Source organism: Mizuhopecten yessoensis, unplaced genomic scaffold, assembly GCF_002113885.1.
Source record: "Mizuhopecten yessoensis strain PY_sf001 unplaced genomic scaffold, ASM211388v2 scaffold1961, whole genome shotgun sequence".
Lineage (NCBI taxonomy): Eukaryota > Metazoa > Mollusca > Bivalvia > Pectinida > Pectinidae > Mizuhopecten > Mizuhopecten yessoensis.
Genome location: NW_018404308.1, coordinates 1,692,987 through 1,708,832, shown reverse-complemented (window position 1 = coordinate 1,708,832; position 15,846 = coordinate 1,692,987). Strand labels below are relative to the sequence as shown.

Here is a 15,846-nt window from a genome sequence, read left to right as displayed (position 1 = left end):
ATCATAACCCTTGGTAAGCGAAGATGGGCCATACACCCGCAGGCATATATATAAGCAAGCACTGCAGATCAGGTTCGTCCAGGGAGTTTTTATGAAACAGGAAAATTAATAAACTTGGCATATAACCAAGCTTATACAACAAGCATTGGTGATGGGGTGCTTCCTTAGTTGTTATGTCCCCTTTGTACTTAGTGTGCATTGCTTGTCTTACATTAATATTCATTGTCATTCAAAGTTATGGACATTTTGATATCATCCACTGTGAGTGGTGAGAGTAAAAGAATTTGATGTATTCTACTGCATGTCCAATTGACAGGACTAAAATAGATGCCCCAGCGGAAATATTTACCAGCCTATTAAACTTGTGCTTCTAGCTATATATAGGGGTCTTGTTGAGTGCAAAATGGAGTTTTAGGTGCCTCAGTAGCCGTGATTGCTAACTTCTTCAGTCACCAGTAGTGCAATGAAGCCTGAACCTTAGACGACCCATATTTGCATTCTTTCAAGCATTTGTGGGTTCTTTTTGTTGACAATGTACATTGCGTGAAATATTTATTTTTACCCGATTTTAAATTCAATCTACATTTGAAGACATTGAAGAAATCTTTCTTTTTCCCTGATGTTTAATGATGTTTTACAATTTTGGGGTGATTTCTGTCGCTTACGTGTTGTATTTATCTTGCATGTAAACCCAAAAGTTGGACCTGTGTGTGTCACTTTCATTGGAGTGCTTAGCATGCTTTGGTAAAAACATATTGGTACAGTATTTTATGTGATAATTTTACAGTCAGTCCAATGTTACTGGTCTCAATACCACAACTAGATCTACCACCACCCAGAAGACGACCACGCCTGAGGAGCCGGCCTTTCTCCCCGGGGCCGGAGCAGACGAGGAGGAGCACAGCAGCAGCCTCACCTTGTTTTTCATCATTTTAGTTGTTGGTAAGTGTACACTGTATGGTATAGTCCTGTAGATGTGTATGAGACAAGGAAGTGTTGGTACTGTGCAACGTGTTTAGAGATTTATCGGTTTAATAAATGTTTAATCTAGTTGTCAAACTTCCTTTTCCTTTTGGACCTCGAAATTGAGTGTTTTCAACCTGTGAATTTGCTAAACTATTCTTATTTTCTAACATCTGATGATTTCATCTGAAAGAACAGCTCAAACGCATCTAAAACATACTCACATCTTATTAATCTTCCCCATGGAAATTAAAAAAAAAAGTTGGCAAGTATGAAACCTGAAAAAATGACAATGAACAGATTGTTCAGTATTATATGTCGGGAACTCTTTTTTATCACACTAAAGTTTCATATATCCTTAAGTTGAAAAGACTCGGGAAGTCACAGAAAACTTCTACACTTGAAGTTTACAGGAAAATAATAAAAAGTCATTAAGGACCTTATTACTACACTTTCCCAGTCATTACCTGTATTCTGTGTAGACAGATAATGGCGAGATATACAAATGTACGCTGTGTAGGACAAGTAGGGCCCCAAGGCCTAGGCTAGTTTGACAGAACTGATACCTGGAGGCCACTTATAAGATGTTTCAATTAATTTAAACACAGCTCCCTCTTTGGACATAGATTTTATCTGGTCTCTGTAAGTGAGGGCATTGTTAAAATATTTGTGTTACAACTGTGAGATAGTAGAGTCCAAGTAAGTGATATGTACAATGTGAATGAAAAATGAATTGAAATATTTGTGCAAGGGTATAAAAGTTCAGGCTTTACCCAGTCGATGAATTTGAAAACTAGTCTGTGTTTGATAAGAAGCAAATTCTAGAAATGTCAATTCACATACTAATTATTGTGTTCCAAGGTTTTGTTGTAACTCAAGGGGTAAATGTTCAAGTTTTTTGTATGAAACATTTTGAAAATAATTTAACACAAAGTATAAGATGAAATAATTTGTCAAAATGATAAAATTGATGTTTTTTTTTAATACAGATAAATGACTTTGATGTAGAAGTAGATAGGTCTCAACCCTTATACTGATCAATCCAAACAGTTGTATTTTCCAAAAAAATACAATGATTATTTTCTGTTCAATTAAGTGACCTTAACTAACATTCAAGGTCACAGGTGTCAGGTGTATTTAAAAACTTCAAATGACTTCTTTCCACGAACTATTTTATAGGTCTGAAGTCACCAGTTTACTGGAGTTTCAGGGTTATCATCAGATTGTCCAATCAAGATATCAAGACCAAGGTCACAGAGTTCATATATATGTCTTGATAAATTCAAACTTCTCAAGCATCTTGGCATCAAATATATTCTACCATCAGCATCATATAGCAAGTAAACAATACAGGCCCCAAGAACCTCTTAATGAATAACTCAGTGAATTATTTCCTAAACAAACTTGATAGTGTGATTTAAGATCATATCATTGAGTATTTGAATAAAATATTCGTAAGATATAATCTAGTTCTGTTACCAAGACATATTTACATAAAATTTATTTTTTATCATAGGCATATAGTATATTGGATTTGAAGATAAGCTGGGATATATATATATATTGTATAAATAAATCATATATATATTTAAAAACATTAGAATCCTACAGATAAGATAAATATCAGTATATTATACCTTGATCAGTATACATATTAGTGTAACACACATCCACATCATGATAAGTAGAATTTTTGGCTGCCAAACTCATTTACATAACAATAATGATAATACAATATTCTGTTTTCCTTACAGCCATCGCCATATTGATTGTACATATGTTACTGGCGACCAAGTTTCACTATCTACCAGAGAGTATTGCAGTCATCCTCCTTGGTAAGTACAGTCTGTCGCTGGTAGAATCATTCAGTTTGCCAACATCATCTGAGTGTAAAGAAATAAAATTCGTTGTTATGGTGATTGTTTTGAAAGACTAAGCATTTAGCCTCACCATTACAGCTTGTTGTTACAGAGTTTACTATTGCCATTGTATATAATACTGCTGGTTATATTACACATCTACCTGTTATATACAGGTGTTAATTGTGACACCTAAGGAAATATATACAGGTAAATTGATTGATTGATTGATTGGTTTTATATCTGCTTCACTACCGAGTAGTTCTGTTATCCAGCAGACGAATCACACACAGGTAAAATACACATCTACCTGTTATATACAGGTATTAATTGGGACACATGAGGAAACATATACAGGTAAATTGATTGATTGATTGATTGGTTTTATATCTGCTTCACTACCGAGTAGTTCTGTTATCCAGCAGACGGAGCACACACAGGTAAAATACACACCTACCTGTTATATACAGGTATTAATTGTGACACCTAAGGAAACATAAACAGGTAAAATACACATCTACCTGTTATATACTGGTATTAATTGTGACACCTAAGGAAACATAAACAGGTAAAATAGAAATCTACCTGTTATATACAGATATTAATTGTGACACATGAGGAAACATATACAGGTAAAATACAAATCTACCTGTTATATACAGGTATTAATTGTGACACATGAGGAAACATATACAGGTAAAATACAAATCTACCTGTTATATACAGGTATTAATTGTGACACCTGAGGAAACATAAACAGGTAAAATACAAATCTGCCTGTTATATGCAGATGTTAATTACAATACCTGATTACACCTGTACAAGGTAAACTATAAATCTACCTGTTATATAAAGATGTTGGTTGTGATGTTGCATACACACAGGTAGATACAAAACTACCTGTTAATTATAGGTGTGCATTGTGATACCTGATTACACTGATGCAGGTTAATTACAAATCTACCTGTTAATTATAGGTGTTGATTGTGACACCTGAAGTGACAAAAATAGGTAAAATATACAAATATGAATAATACTGGCAAGGCTAATGATGAAACTAAACCTTATACACACAGCTTAAAGCGTTTGCCTTTCCTGTCAGCCCATCCATCTGTATGGAATCTATGTTAGACTTTTCATTTAGCTCCATTACTCAAATGTTAAAGGTTTGAGGATGATCAAACTTTATATGCTCAGTGTTCTCCCCAGGCTGTATTTGCAGCATGGCACCATGCTCCTACAATTTCTTGCCATGCTGCTATCCTAGATCTTCTCTGCTATATATTCATAGTAAATCTAAAGTTACCATGCTGCTTTGATTTTACATAGAGTGCTGCTTTAACAGAAATATTGAAATACCATGCTTCTTTCAAAACATTCTGGGGAGAACACTGATGCTGAGTTACTTCAAGAGTACTACACTAATGTATCAAATGTATGGCGCTGTGATATCTTCCATTTTGCTGTCTTTGGTTAGACTTTAGTGTGAGATCATTTTCCATCAAAGTGTTGAGTATATGTAAGTTTTACAAATATTTTCTAGTCTTTATTATTATTAATTAGTTGGTTGATAAATCTATATCACATATAATAAGGTAAGCTTCTGCTTTTCAGACAGTGTTAGTGATAAGTATTCCTATTTTAATTTGGTTATTTGAACAGGTGCACTGATAGGCCTTGTATTGAAGATATTTAAAGCAGGAAACTGGAGGGTAAGTAACAGGATTTAACTAAGGTAGTGTTTACACTAGGGCTCTGTTCATCTGGTAATGAGGGTACAGACATGTTAGTGTTCATCTGGTAATGAAGTCACAGAAATGTCAGTGTTCATCTGGTAATGGGGGTACAGACATGTTAGTGTTCATCTGGTAATGAAGTCACAGAAATGTCAGTGTTCATCTGGTTATGAGGGTACAGACATGTTTGTGTCAGTCTGGTAATGAGTTTACAGACATGTCAGTGTTCATCTGGTAATGAGGGTACAGACATGTCAGTGTTCATCTGGTAATGAAGGTACAGAAATGTCAGTGTTCATCTGGTAATGAGGGTACAGACATGTCAGTGTCAATCTGGTACTGAGGGTACAGACATGTCAGTGTCAGTCTGGTAATGAGGGTACAGACATGTTGGTGTCAGTCTGGTAATGAGGGTACAGACATGTTAGTGTCAGTCTGGTAATGAGGGTACAGACATCTCAGTGTTCATCTGGTAATGAAGGTACAGAAATGTAAGTGGTCATCTGGTAATGAGGGTACAGACATGTCTGTGTCAATCTGGTAATGAGGGTACAGACATGGCAGTGTTAATCTGGTAATTAGGGTACAGACATGTCAGTTTCAATCTGGTAATGAGGGTACAGACATGTTAGTGTCAGTCTGGTAATGAGGGAACAGACATGTCAGTGTCAATCTGGTAATGAGGGTACAGACATGTCTGTCAATCTGGTAATGAGGGTACAGACATGTCAGTGTTAATCTGGTAATTAGGGTACAGACATGTCAGTGTCAATCTGGTAATGAGGGTACAGACACGTCAGTGTCAATCTGGTAATGAGGGTACAGACACGTCAGTGTCAATCTGGTAATGAGGGTACAGACATGTCTGTCAATCTGGTAATGAGGGGACAGACATGTCAGTGTTAATCTGGGAATTAGGGTACAGACATGTCAGTGTCAATCTGGTAATAAGGGTACAGACATGTCAATGTTAGTCTTGTAATGAGGGTGCAAACATGTCAGTGTTCATCTGGTAATGAGGGTACAGACATGTCAGTGTCAGTCTGGTAATGAGTTTACAGACATGTCAGTGTTCATCTGGTAATGAGGGTACAGACATGTCAGTGTCCATCTGGTAATGAGGGTGTAATGAGGGTACAGACATGTCATTGTCAATCTGGTAATGAGTGTACAAACATGTCAGTGTCAGTCTGGTAATGAGGGTACAGACATGTCAGTGTCAATCTGGTAATAAGGGTACAGACATGTCAATGTTAGTCTCGTAATGAGGGTGCAAACATGTCAGTGTTCATCTGGTAATGAGGGTACAGACATGTCAGTGTCCATCTGATAATGAGGGTAAAGACATGTCAGTGTCAACTTGTTAATGAGGGTGCAGACATGCCAGTGTCAATCTGGTAATGAAGGTACAGCCATGTCAGTGTCAATCTGGAATTGAGGGTACAGACATGTCAGTGCCAGTCTGGTAATGAGGGTACAAACATGTCAGTGTCAATCTGGTCATGAGGGTACAGACATGTCAATGTTAATCTCGTAATGAGGGTGCAAACATGTCAGTTTTCATCTGGTAATGAGGGTACAAACATGTCAGTGTCCATCTGGTAATGAGAGTGCAGACATGTCAGTGTCATCTGGTAATGAGGGTGCAGACATGGCAGTGTCAATCTGGAATTGAGGGTACAGATATGTCAGTGTCAGTCTGGTAATGAGGATACAGACATGACAGTGTCAATCGGGTAATAAGGGTACAGACATATCAATGTTAGTCTCGTAATTAGGGTGCAAACATGTCAGTGTCAATCTGATAATGAGGGTATAGACATGTCAGGGTCAATCTGGGATTGAGGGTACAGACATGTCATCGTCAATCTGGTAATGAGTGTACAGACATGTCAGTGTCCATCTGGTATTGAGGGTACAGACATGTCAGCGTCAATCTGGTAATGAGGGGGCAGACATGTCAGTGTCAATCTAGTAATGAGGGTGCAGACATGGCAGTGTCAATCTGGTAATGGGGGTACAGACATGTCAGTGCCAGTCTGGTAATGAGGGTACAGAGATGTCAGTGTCAATCTGGTAATGAGGGTGCAGACATGTCAGTGTCCATCTGATAATGAGGGTATAGACATGTCAGTGTCAATCTGGTAATGAGGGTGCAGACATGTCAGTGTCCATCTGGTATTGAGGGTACAGACATGGCAGTGTCAATCTGGTATTGAGGGTACAGATATGTCAGTGTCAATCTGGTAATGAGTGTACAGACATGTCAGTGTCAATCTTGTAATGAGGGTACAGACATGTCAGTGTCCATCTGGTAATGAGGGTACAGACCTGTCAGTGTCCATCTGGTAATAGGGGTACAGACATATCAGTGTCAATCTGGTAATGAGGGTACAGACATGTCAGTGTCCCTCTAGTAATAAGGGTACAGACATGTCAGTGTCAATCTGGTAATGAGGGTACAGACATGTCAGTGTCAATCTGGTAATGAGGGTACAGACATGTCAGTGTCAATCTGGTAATGAGGGTACAGACATGTCAGTGTCAATCTGGTAATGAGGGTACAGACATGTCAGTGTCAATCTGGTAATGAGGGTACAGACATGTCAGTGTCAATCTGGTAATGAGGGTACAGACATGTCAGTGTCAATCTGGTAATGAGGGTACAGACATGTCAGTGTCAATCTGGTAATGAGGGTACAGACATGTCAGTGTCAATCTGGTAATGAGGGTACAGACATGTCAGTGTCAATCTGGTAATGAGGGTACAGACATGTCAGTGTCAATCTGGTAATGAGGGTACAGACATGTCAGTGTCAATCTGGTAATGAGGGTACAGACATGTCAGTGTCAATCTGGTAATGAGGGTACAGACATGTCAGTGTCAATCTGGTAATGAGGGTACAGACATGTCAGTGTCAATCTGGTAATGAGGGTACAGACATGTCAGTGTCAATCTGGTAATGAGGGTACAGACATGTCAGTGTCAATCTGGTAATGAGGGTACAGACATGTCAGTGTCAATCTGGTAATGAGGGTACAGACATGTCAGTGTCAATCTGGTAATGAGGGTACAGACATGTCAGTGTCAATCTGGTAATGAGGGTACAGACATGTCAGTGTCAATCTGGTAATGAGGGTACAGACATGTCAGTGTCAATCTGGTAATGAGGGTACAGACATGTCAGTGTCAATCTGGTAATGAGGGTACAGACATGTCAGTGTCAATCTGGTAATGAGGGTACAGACATGTCAGTGTCAATCTGGTAATGAGGGTACAGACATGTCAGTGTCAATCTGGTAATGAGGGTACAGACATGTCAGTGTCAATCTGGTAATGAGGGTACAGACATGTCAGTGTCAATCTGGTAATGAGGGTACAGACATGTCAGTGTCAATCTGGTAATGAGGGTACAGACATGTCAGTGTCAATCTGGTAATGAGGGTACAGACATGTCAGTGTCAATCTGGTAATGAGGGTACAGACATGTCAGTGTCAATCTGGTAATGAGGGTACAGACATGTCAGTGTCAATCTGGTAATGAGGGTACAGACATGTCAGTGTCAATCTGGTAATGAGGGTACAGACATGTCAGTGTCAATCTGGTAATGAGGGTACAGACATGTCAGTGTCAATCTGGTAATGAGGGTACAGACATGTCAGTGTCAATCTGGTAATGAGGGTACAGACATGTCAGTGTCAATCTGGTAATGAGGGTACAGACATGTCAGTGTCAATCTGGTAATGAGGGTACAGACATGTCAGTGTCAATCTGGTAATGAGGGTACAGACATGTCAGTGTCAATCTGGTAATGAGGGTACAGACATGTCAGTGTCAATCTGGTAATGAGGGTACAGACATGTCAGTGTCAATCTGGTAATGAGGGTACAGACATGTCAGTGTCAATCTGGTAATGAGGGTACAGACATGTCAGTGTCAATCTGGTAATGAGGGTACAGACATGTCAGTGTCAATCTGGTAATGAGGGTACAGACATGTCAGTGTCAATCTGGTAATGAGGGTACAGACATGTCAGTGTCAATCTGGTAATGAGGGTACAGACATGTCAGTGTCAATCTGGTAATGAGGGTACAGACATGTCAGTGTCAATCTGGTAATGAGGGTACAGACATGTCAGTGTCAATCTGGTAATGAGGGTACAGACATGTCAGTGTCAATCTGGTAATGAGGGTACAGACATGTCAGTGTCAATCTGGTAATGAGGGTACAGACATGTCAGTGTCAATCTGGTAATGAGGGTACAGACATGTCAGTGTCAATCTGGTAATGAGGGTACAGACATGTCAGTGTCAATCTGGTAATGAGGGTACAGACATGTCAGTGTCAATCTGGTAATGAGGGTACAGACATGTCAGTGTCAATCTGGTAATGAGGGTACAGACATGTCAGTGTCCATCTGGTAATGAGGGTACAGACATGTCAGTGTCAGTCTGGTAATGAGGGTACAGACATGTCAGTGTCAATCTGGTAATGAGGGTATAGACATGTCAGTGTCCATCTGGTAATAAGGGTACAGACATGTCAGTGTCAATCTGGTAATGAGGGTACAAACATGTCAGTGTCCATCTGGTAATGAGGGTACAGACATGTCAGTGTCAGTCTGGTAATGAGGGTACAGACCTGTCAGTGTCAAGTATGAGCTGTTCCCAGCTTTTAGTCCCTTACATGCTATAAATATTGTGTTAAGTTATGATGGTATTAATTGAAGTTTCTGTTAATTGTTTTCCATCGTGTATAGTGTGGATGTAAATGTCATCAATATGTTAATTTGTTAAAAGTTAAAAGATAAAATAAGTACATGTAAATAAAATGGAAGCATCTTTTTATTACTGTCAGGCTACTACTTTCTACAATATTGAATAAGCAGCTTTTTATTTCCTGAGAACAATGAACCAATTTAGTATTCTGTTTCCTGAGATTGTCTATAGTGTGTGGTGTTTTATTTTCAGAATGAAGAAGCCTTTAGCCCTACAATATTTTTCATCGTTTTACTGCCACCAATTATATTTGAATCTGGATATAATTTACACAAGGTAAAGTGTTGATTTATTTCTCTGAGCTACTTTTATAAATGAACTGGTAATGTCCCTGACATAAAACTTTTGACTTTATTCATTTGTTGCTCAGCTTACTTAAAAGATGGTGGTAAAAGTCTTATCACATGATGTGTGATGTGAAAGTCGAACACTGATCATAATATAGAAAAAGTAATGTAACTTTCCGGAATAAGATTCATCAGTTTGGTATGAATAATAAAGACTAAGTTTGTTTTGAACACAAACAGGAATTGAAAACTTATTTTGGGAACTTTCAAAAACTTCTGTTTCCTTTGTCAAGCAGTCAGTGCAACATCATGCTCAAAACAAACCTCGTGTTTAGTATTGTATACTCACATGTAAGTCACACACCACACAAATCAGGTACTGGTAAATGTACGGATATTTTCAGTAGAAGCAGCTGGTGCCCAGTGTATCTAATAAAATCGTGCCAGGAATAATCATTGATCGTGGTGTTATCAAACGTTAGAGCATATCATTAGGATGTTGTGCTGATGAAGGGCAGCGTGGTCAGCATACATATATATTGATAACAAACACAGCTATCACACATTTTAAAAATATGGACTGATATGGACTGTTCGACTCCATACTTGCCAACCTTTTGAAATTTACATGGGGGAGATTCCACATGCTCAAAATCAAAAACGTAAAACGAATGTGTGTATATACCCGCTAGAGGCAAAAAAACCTTTAAAATGACATATTTTGAGTTGCCCTTTCAGATGGTATCAATATATCTTAGAATAAAGGAAAGGTTTAGCAAACTCACAGGTTGAAAATATTTAATTTAAGGGTCACAAAATAGGGAGTCTCCCTCCTAAATAGGAGAGTATGTAACTCGGTATTCTAGTTCTTCTATGACATTGTATTAGCTTGTATAATCATAGATTTTATATTAAGTTTAAAAAAACCCCAAAAAGAACATGCATTCTTTCGCATTAATGATTTCTACTCTGCAGCTGTAGTAGTTGTATGTTTTTAGCTCAGATTTAACTGATGATCCTTTTGTCTCTTCTTACAGGGAAACTTTTTCCAGAACATCGGTTCCATCCTGATATTTGCTATATTTGGGACGGTAATATCTGCCATGGTAGTAGGAGGCGGTATCTACCTACTGGGACGGGTCAGTATATCATTGTCATTTATAAAGTGGAGCCTCGTTTGCCCAGAAAATTTGTTTTATAACAAAACTGAAATAAGGTTTCTAGACTTATAGGCACCCTTATTTATGTGGGACTCTGTTTACTCCAGGGCTGTAATTTGGCCCCAAATGTTCACTCAAGGGCCTTCCTAAGGTAAGAAGTTTTTAGATTAGATATAATTTCATTGTTTCTGCATTGAGAACAATGACACTTTATACCATTAAACTAGAATGAAGCATATTAATTCATATTAAAGCAGATTATAGAGGATGAAGGATGGGGCCAAACAGGGAAAAGGGAAAGACTGTTAAGTCCTTAAAATAAAATAAGTACAAGGCATCATTAAAAGTCCTCTTCTTAAGAACAGATGAAGGAATTTCTAATCATATTTTGTAATAAAGCATTCCGGGGCCAGGGAAATGCAATGCTGTGTATATAATAAATGAAAGTGGTGCCCCCTAGGGGCAGATGGTTGAAACCACATATAAGGAAGGAGGGTTTAAGTCTTTAAAAGACTATCCCTTTTTTTGGATGCATGAATTTAAACCTCATTTAGCAATGAGCATCCTTGGGTTAAAGGTATTCAATGTTGTATAATTAAGGAGGTTGCCATACTTAGATCAGAGGAGCAGGCCCCCTATAAGAGAAATTGGACAAAACCTGTTTTGGTGCAAATGAGTTGGGTTTTTTTTTTAACTAAAATTCAAGATGGCTGCCTTGGCATCTTATTGGTTGAGACATTTTTTCATTTTTTCATTTCTGTCAGGCTGATTTTGACAAGTCTTACAATATCCTCTAATAGCCCAATAATTCAGCATCTTGTCTGGTTCAGGTTACAAAAGAAAAGATGAGCAATACAGGCTCATTGAGCCTCTTGTTTCTACCATTTAAATGGGTAGACTGTAAACAATGACAAACAATAGTATTCTAGCAGTACTTGCAAAGAACAACCCCTCATTCCCCATTCAAGCCATTTATGGCTGAAGAGTCCATACATTTTTTATGGTACGTTTGTAGTAGGATAAGGAATAGTGATAAAGTTGGTGTCGTCGCTGGGGCTCGAACCCGCGACCCTTGGCTCTCCAGCCTGATGTTCTACCGCTGACTTAAAGGGAAATTCCCCACAGCTGATGCTTGTAAGGCAACCTAATCAATGCACATCTTTTACACGCTTATTGTATGGTTATTATTGTAAAGTAATACAGGCAAAGTAATTTGATTTTATAGCTGAGGTGGCTGGTACACAAGTTTCTATGTGTCATTTGTGATATGACAATAGCTACAACAATCCTGATGCTGTAGTAATAGATATATTGTAATAAATATCAGGGCCATGTGTTACCAGATTTTATATGGACAATTGAATTCCATTGAAAGAGGAATTATTATGTATTGTAATGTGATTCCTTTAATGGTTTACCTTATTATTGATTTCTGAACTAATACTGAACAGAAATGTGATCAGTCGAGTCTGCACTGTAAACAAAAGGGTATTATTAACAGTTACAAATCAAACTTGATATACATATGTAATACACCCCATCTTTACCCTTCATATCCTCTTGTTCTTTGTTTCCTTCCATTTATCGCTAAACTCTTTTATATTATCAATATTTTGCTGGACATATAAGGACAGTATAAGGAGACTGTACTGTATATCATCTTTACTGTATAAACCAGATCTGTTTAGGGTAACATTTCTAGAGGTTGTTTATTTATTTAATATAAGATAGCTAGACAATCAGAGAATTCCCCAAGCTTATTGAAAATGTGTATGTCTATTATCTTTGATTTAGGTGATGGCAATTTGGTGTGTTTCAATTGATTGATTACAATGGTATATTTTGTGTCTTTGATACAGGCTAATATAGCGTATGATTACAATGGTATATTTTGTATCTTTGATACAGGCTAATATAGCATATGATTACAATGGTATATTTTGTGTCTTTGATACAGGCTAAGATAGCGTATGATTACAATGGTATATTTTGTGTCTTTGATACAGGCTAATATAGCGTATGATTACAATGGTATATCTTGTGTCTTTGATACAGGCTAAGATAGTGTATGATTACAATGGTATATTTTGTGTCTTTGATACAGGCTAAGATAGTGTATGATTACCATGGTATATTTTGTGTCTTTAATACAATGGTATATTTTGTGTCTTTGACACAGGCTAAGATAGCATATGATTACAATGGTATATTTTGTGTCTTTGATACAGGCTAAGATAGCGTATGATTACAATTGTATATTTTGTGTCTTTAATACAATGGTATATTTTGTGTCTTTGACACAGGCTAAGCTAGCGTGTGATTACAATGGTATATTTTGTGTCTTTGATACAATGGTATATTTTGTGTCTTTGATACAATGGTATATTTTGTGTCTTTGATACAGGCTAAGATAGCGTGTGATTACAATGGTATATTTGTGTCTTTGATACAGGCTAAGATAGCGTATGATTACAATGGTATATTTGTATCTTTGATACAGGCTAAGATAGTGTATGAGCTGGACTTAGTGGAGAGCTGTGATTACAATGGTATATTTTGTATCTTAGCTACAGGCTAAGATGGTGTATGAGCTGGATTGGTGGAGAGTTTTGATTACAATGGTATATTTTTATCTTTGATACAGGCTAAGATAGCGTATGATTACATTGGTATATTTTTATCTTTGATACAGGCTAAGATAGCGTATGGGCTGGACTTGGTGGAGAGCTGTGATTACAATGGTATATTTTTATCTTTGATACAGGCTAAGATAGCGTATGAGCTGGACTTAGTGGAGAGCTTTGCGTTTGGTTCGCTGATATCTGCGGTCGACCCAGTAGCCACCCTGGCTATCTTCCATGCTCTGGACATCGATCCTATCCTGTACATGTTGGTGTTTGGGGAGAGTGTTCTCAACGATGCCGTCTCTATAGTACTCACAAAGTAAGGTCAAATTACATATGATTTAAAATTACCTGAAATATTCCTGTATTGTTAGCGCTTATTTATAAGGCACAGACACTTTTGTGAGAGAAAAAAAAACAAAGATTTTTCCTCACAAAATAATGTCAAGCTGGGAAGACAGCATGAACCAGGTAGGTCAGTGATGAAGGTAAACTACATAAACACATTCATGCAGCTGCTTATCAGATCACATTAAGCCTCATTGGTAATTAAGACTGCATGAGGCCTCACAGTAAGCGCAGGTGTTGACATTTTGGGCACGAGGAGATCTGTTGCCTTGCGTAAACACAATTAAAAAATAACTCGATAATTAATAGCAGATTGTCAAAAATTGCATCATATTATGTTTTGATGTTGAATGTTTCCTTGTTTGTACTCTTTAAGTTTGATTTGATAATGTTGACTGTATTTGTAGGACGGTGTTGGAGTTTAACCAGCCTGGCGTTGTAGTAACCAGTGGAATACTACCTTTAAGTATGATCTGATGTTGTTGACTGTATTTGTAGGACGGTGTTGGAGTTTAACCAGCCTGGCGTTGTAGTAACCAGTGGAATACTACCTTTAAGTATGATCTGATGTTGTTGACTGTATTTGTAGGACGGTGTTGGAGTTTAACCAGCCTGGCGTTGTAGTAACCAGTGGAATACTACCTTTAAGTATGATCTGATGTTGTTGACTGTATTTGTAGGACGGTGTTGGAGTTTAACCAGCCTGGCGTTGTAGTAACCAGTGGAATACTACCTTTAAGTATGATCTGATGTTGTTGACTGTATTTGTAGGACGGTGTTGGAGTTTAACCAGCCTGGCGTTGTAGTAACCAGTGGTGTACATGCCTTTTTCACTGCTGTTGGGCGATTCTGTGTGATGTTCCTCGCCTCCTCAGCCATTGGCTTTATCTTCGGCCTTGTTAGTGCTATGGTATCCTTTTAAGTCAGTCAGTGACAAATGGAAGTTTGAGGAAAAGAGTCCAAGTGATGTTTCTAATAAAATTAATTTCAGTCAAAGCAGATTTATATACTTGATACCCCAACACTAAACAGTTATGTGTCAACTAGATAAATTCAGGAATGTTGATGTTTAGAAATATTTGTTTAAAAGTAACTATTTCCTACGAGATAATCAAAAGAGGTCTCAACAATATTAAAATGATTTTATAAATATGAGAACAAAACAAAAATGAATATAACAACTGTGAGTAAGAGCATGCACAAACAGACAGTGTTATCTCCCTTGACCAATGTCAGTTGTTAAAGTTTGTTGACTTGAGGAAGACACCGTCCCTGGAGTTTGGCATGATGTTGGCGTTTTCTTACCTGCCGTACGCCCTGGCCGAGGGCATCCATTTATCAGGTAGATATCATACTTCTGATTAGTAACTTTCTGTACCTGCCGTACGCCCTGGCCGAGGGCATCCATCTATCAGATAGATTTCATACCTCTGATTAGTAACCTATCTGCCGTACGCCTTGACCGAGGGCATCCATCTATCAGGTAGATTTCATACCTCTGATTAGTAACCTATCTGCCGTACGCCCTTGCCGAGGGCATCCATCTATCAGATAGATTTCATACCTCTGATTAGTAACCTATCTGTCGTACGCCTTGACCGGGGGCATCCATCTATCAGGTAGATTTCATACCTCTAATTAATAACTTACCTGCCGTACGTCCTGGCCGAGGGACGTCCATCTATCAGGTAGATATTATACCTTTAATTAATAACTTACCTGCCGTACGTCCTTGCCGAGGGCATCCATCTATCAGGTAGATTTCATACCTCTGATTAATAACTTACCTGCCGTACATCCTGGCCGAGGGACGTCCATCTATCAGGTAGATATCATACCTCTAATTAATAACTTACCTGCCGTATGTCCTTGCCGAGGGCATCCATCTATCAGGTAGATTTCATACCTCTAATTAATAACTTACCTGCCGTACGTCCTGGCCGAGGGACGTCCATCTATCAGGTAGATATTATACCTTTAATTAATAACTTACCTGCCGTACGTCCTTGCCGAGGGCATCCATCTATCAGGTAGATTTCATACCTCTGATTAATAACTTACCTGCCGTACATCCTGGCCGAGGGACGTC

At 38.1% G+C, this 15,846-nt stretch overlaps 1 protein-coding gene across 1 annotated transcript in view; it reads left to right on the top strand.

Moving 5' to 3' along the window:
- The window catches only part of LOC110443884 (sodium/hydrogen exchanger 8-like), a 42,131-nt gene that overhangs the window by 2,177 nt on the left and 24,108 nt on the right, over positions 1 to 15,846 (top strand). Inside the window, exons 2-9 of the mRNA XM_021488328.1 lie at positions 788 to 942; positions 2,718 to 2,798; positions 4,485 to 4,534; positions 9,531 to 9,614; positions 10,663 to 10,764; positions 13,550 to 13,728; positions 14,529 to 14,667; positions 14,994 to 15,099. Of these exons, the coding sequence (XP_021344003.1) occupies positions 788 to 942; positions 2,718 to 2,798; positions 4,485 to 4,534; positions 9,531 to 9,614; positions 10,663 to 10,764; positions 13,550 to 13,728; positions 14,529 to 14,667; positions 14,994 to 15,099 (896 nt within the window). The remainder of the gene's footprint in view (positions 1 to 787; positions 943 to 2,717; positions 2,799 to 4,484; positions 4,535 to 9,530; positions 9,615 to 10,662; positions 10,765 to 13,549; positions 13,729 to 14,528; positions 14,668 to 14,993; positions 15,100 to 15,846) is intronic.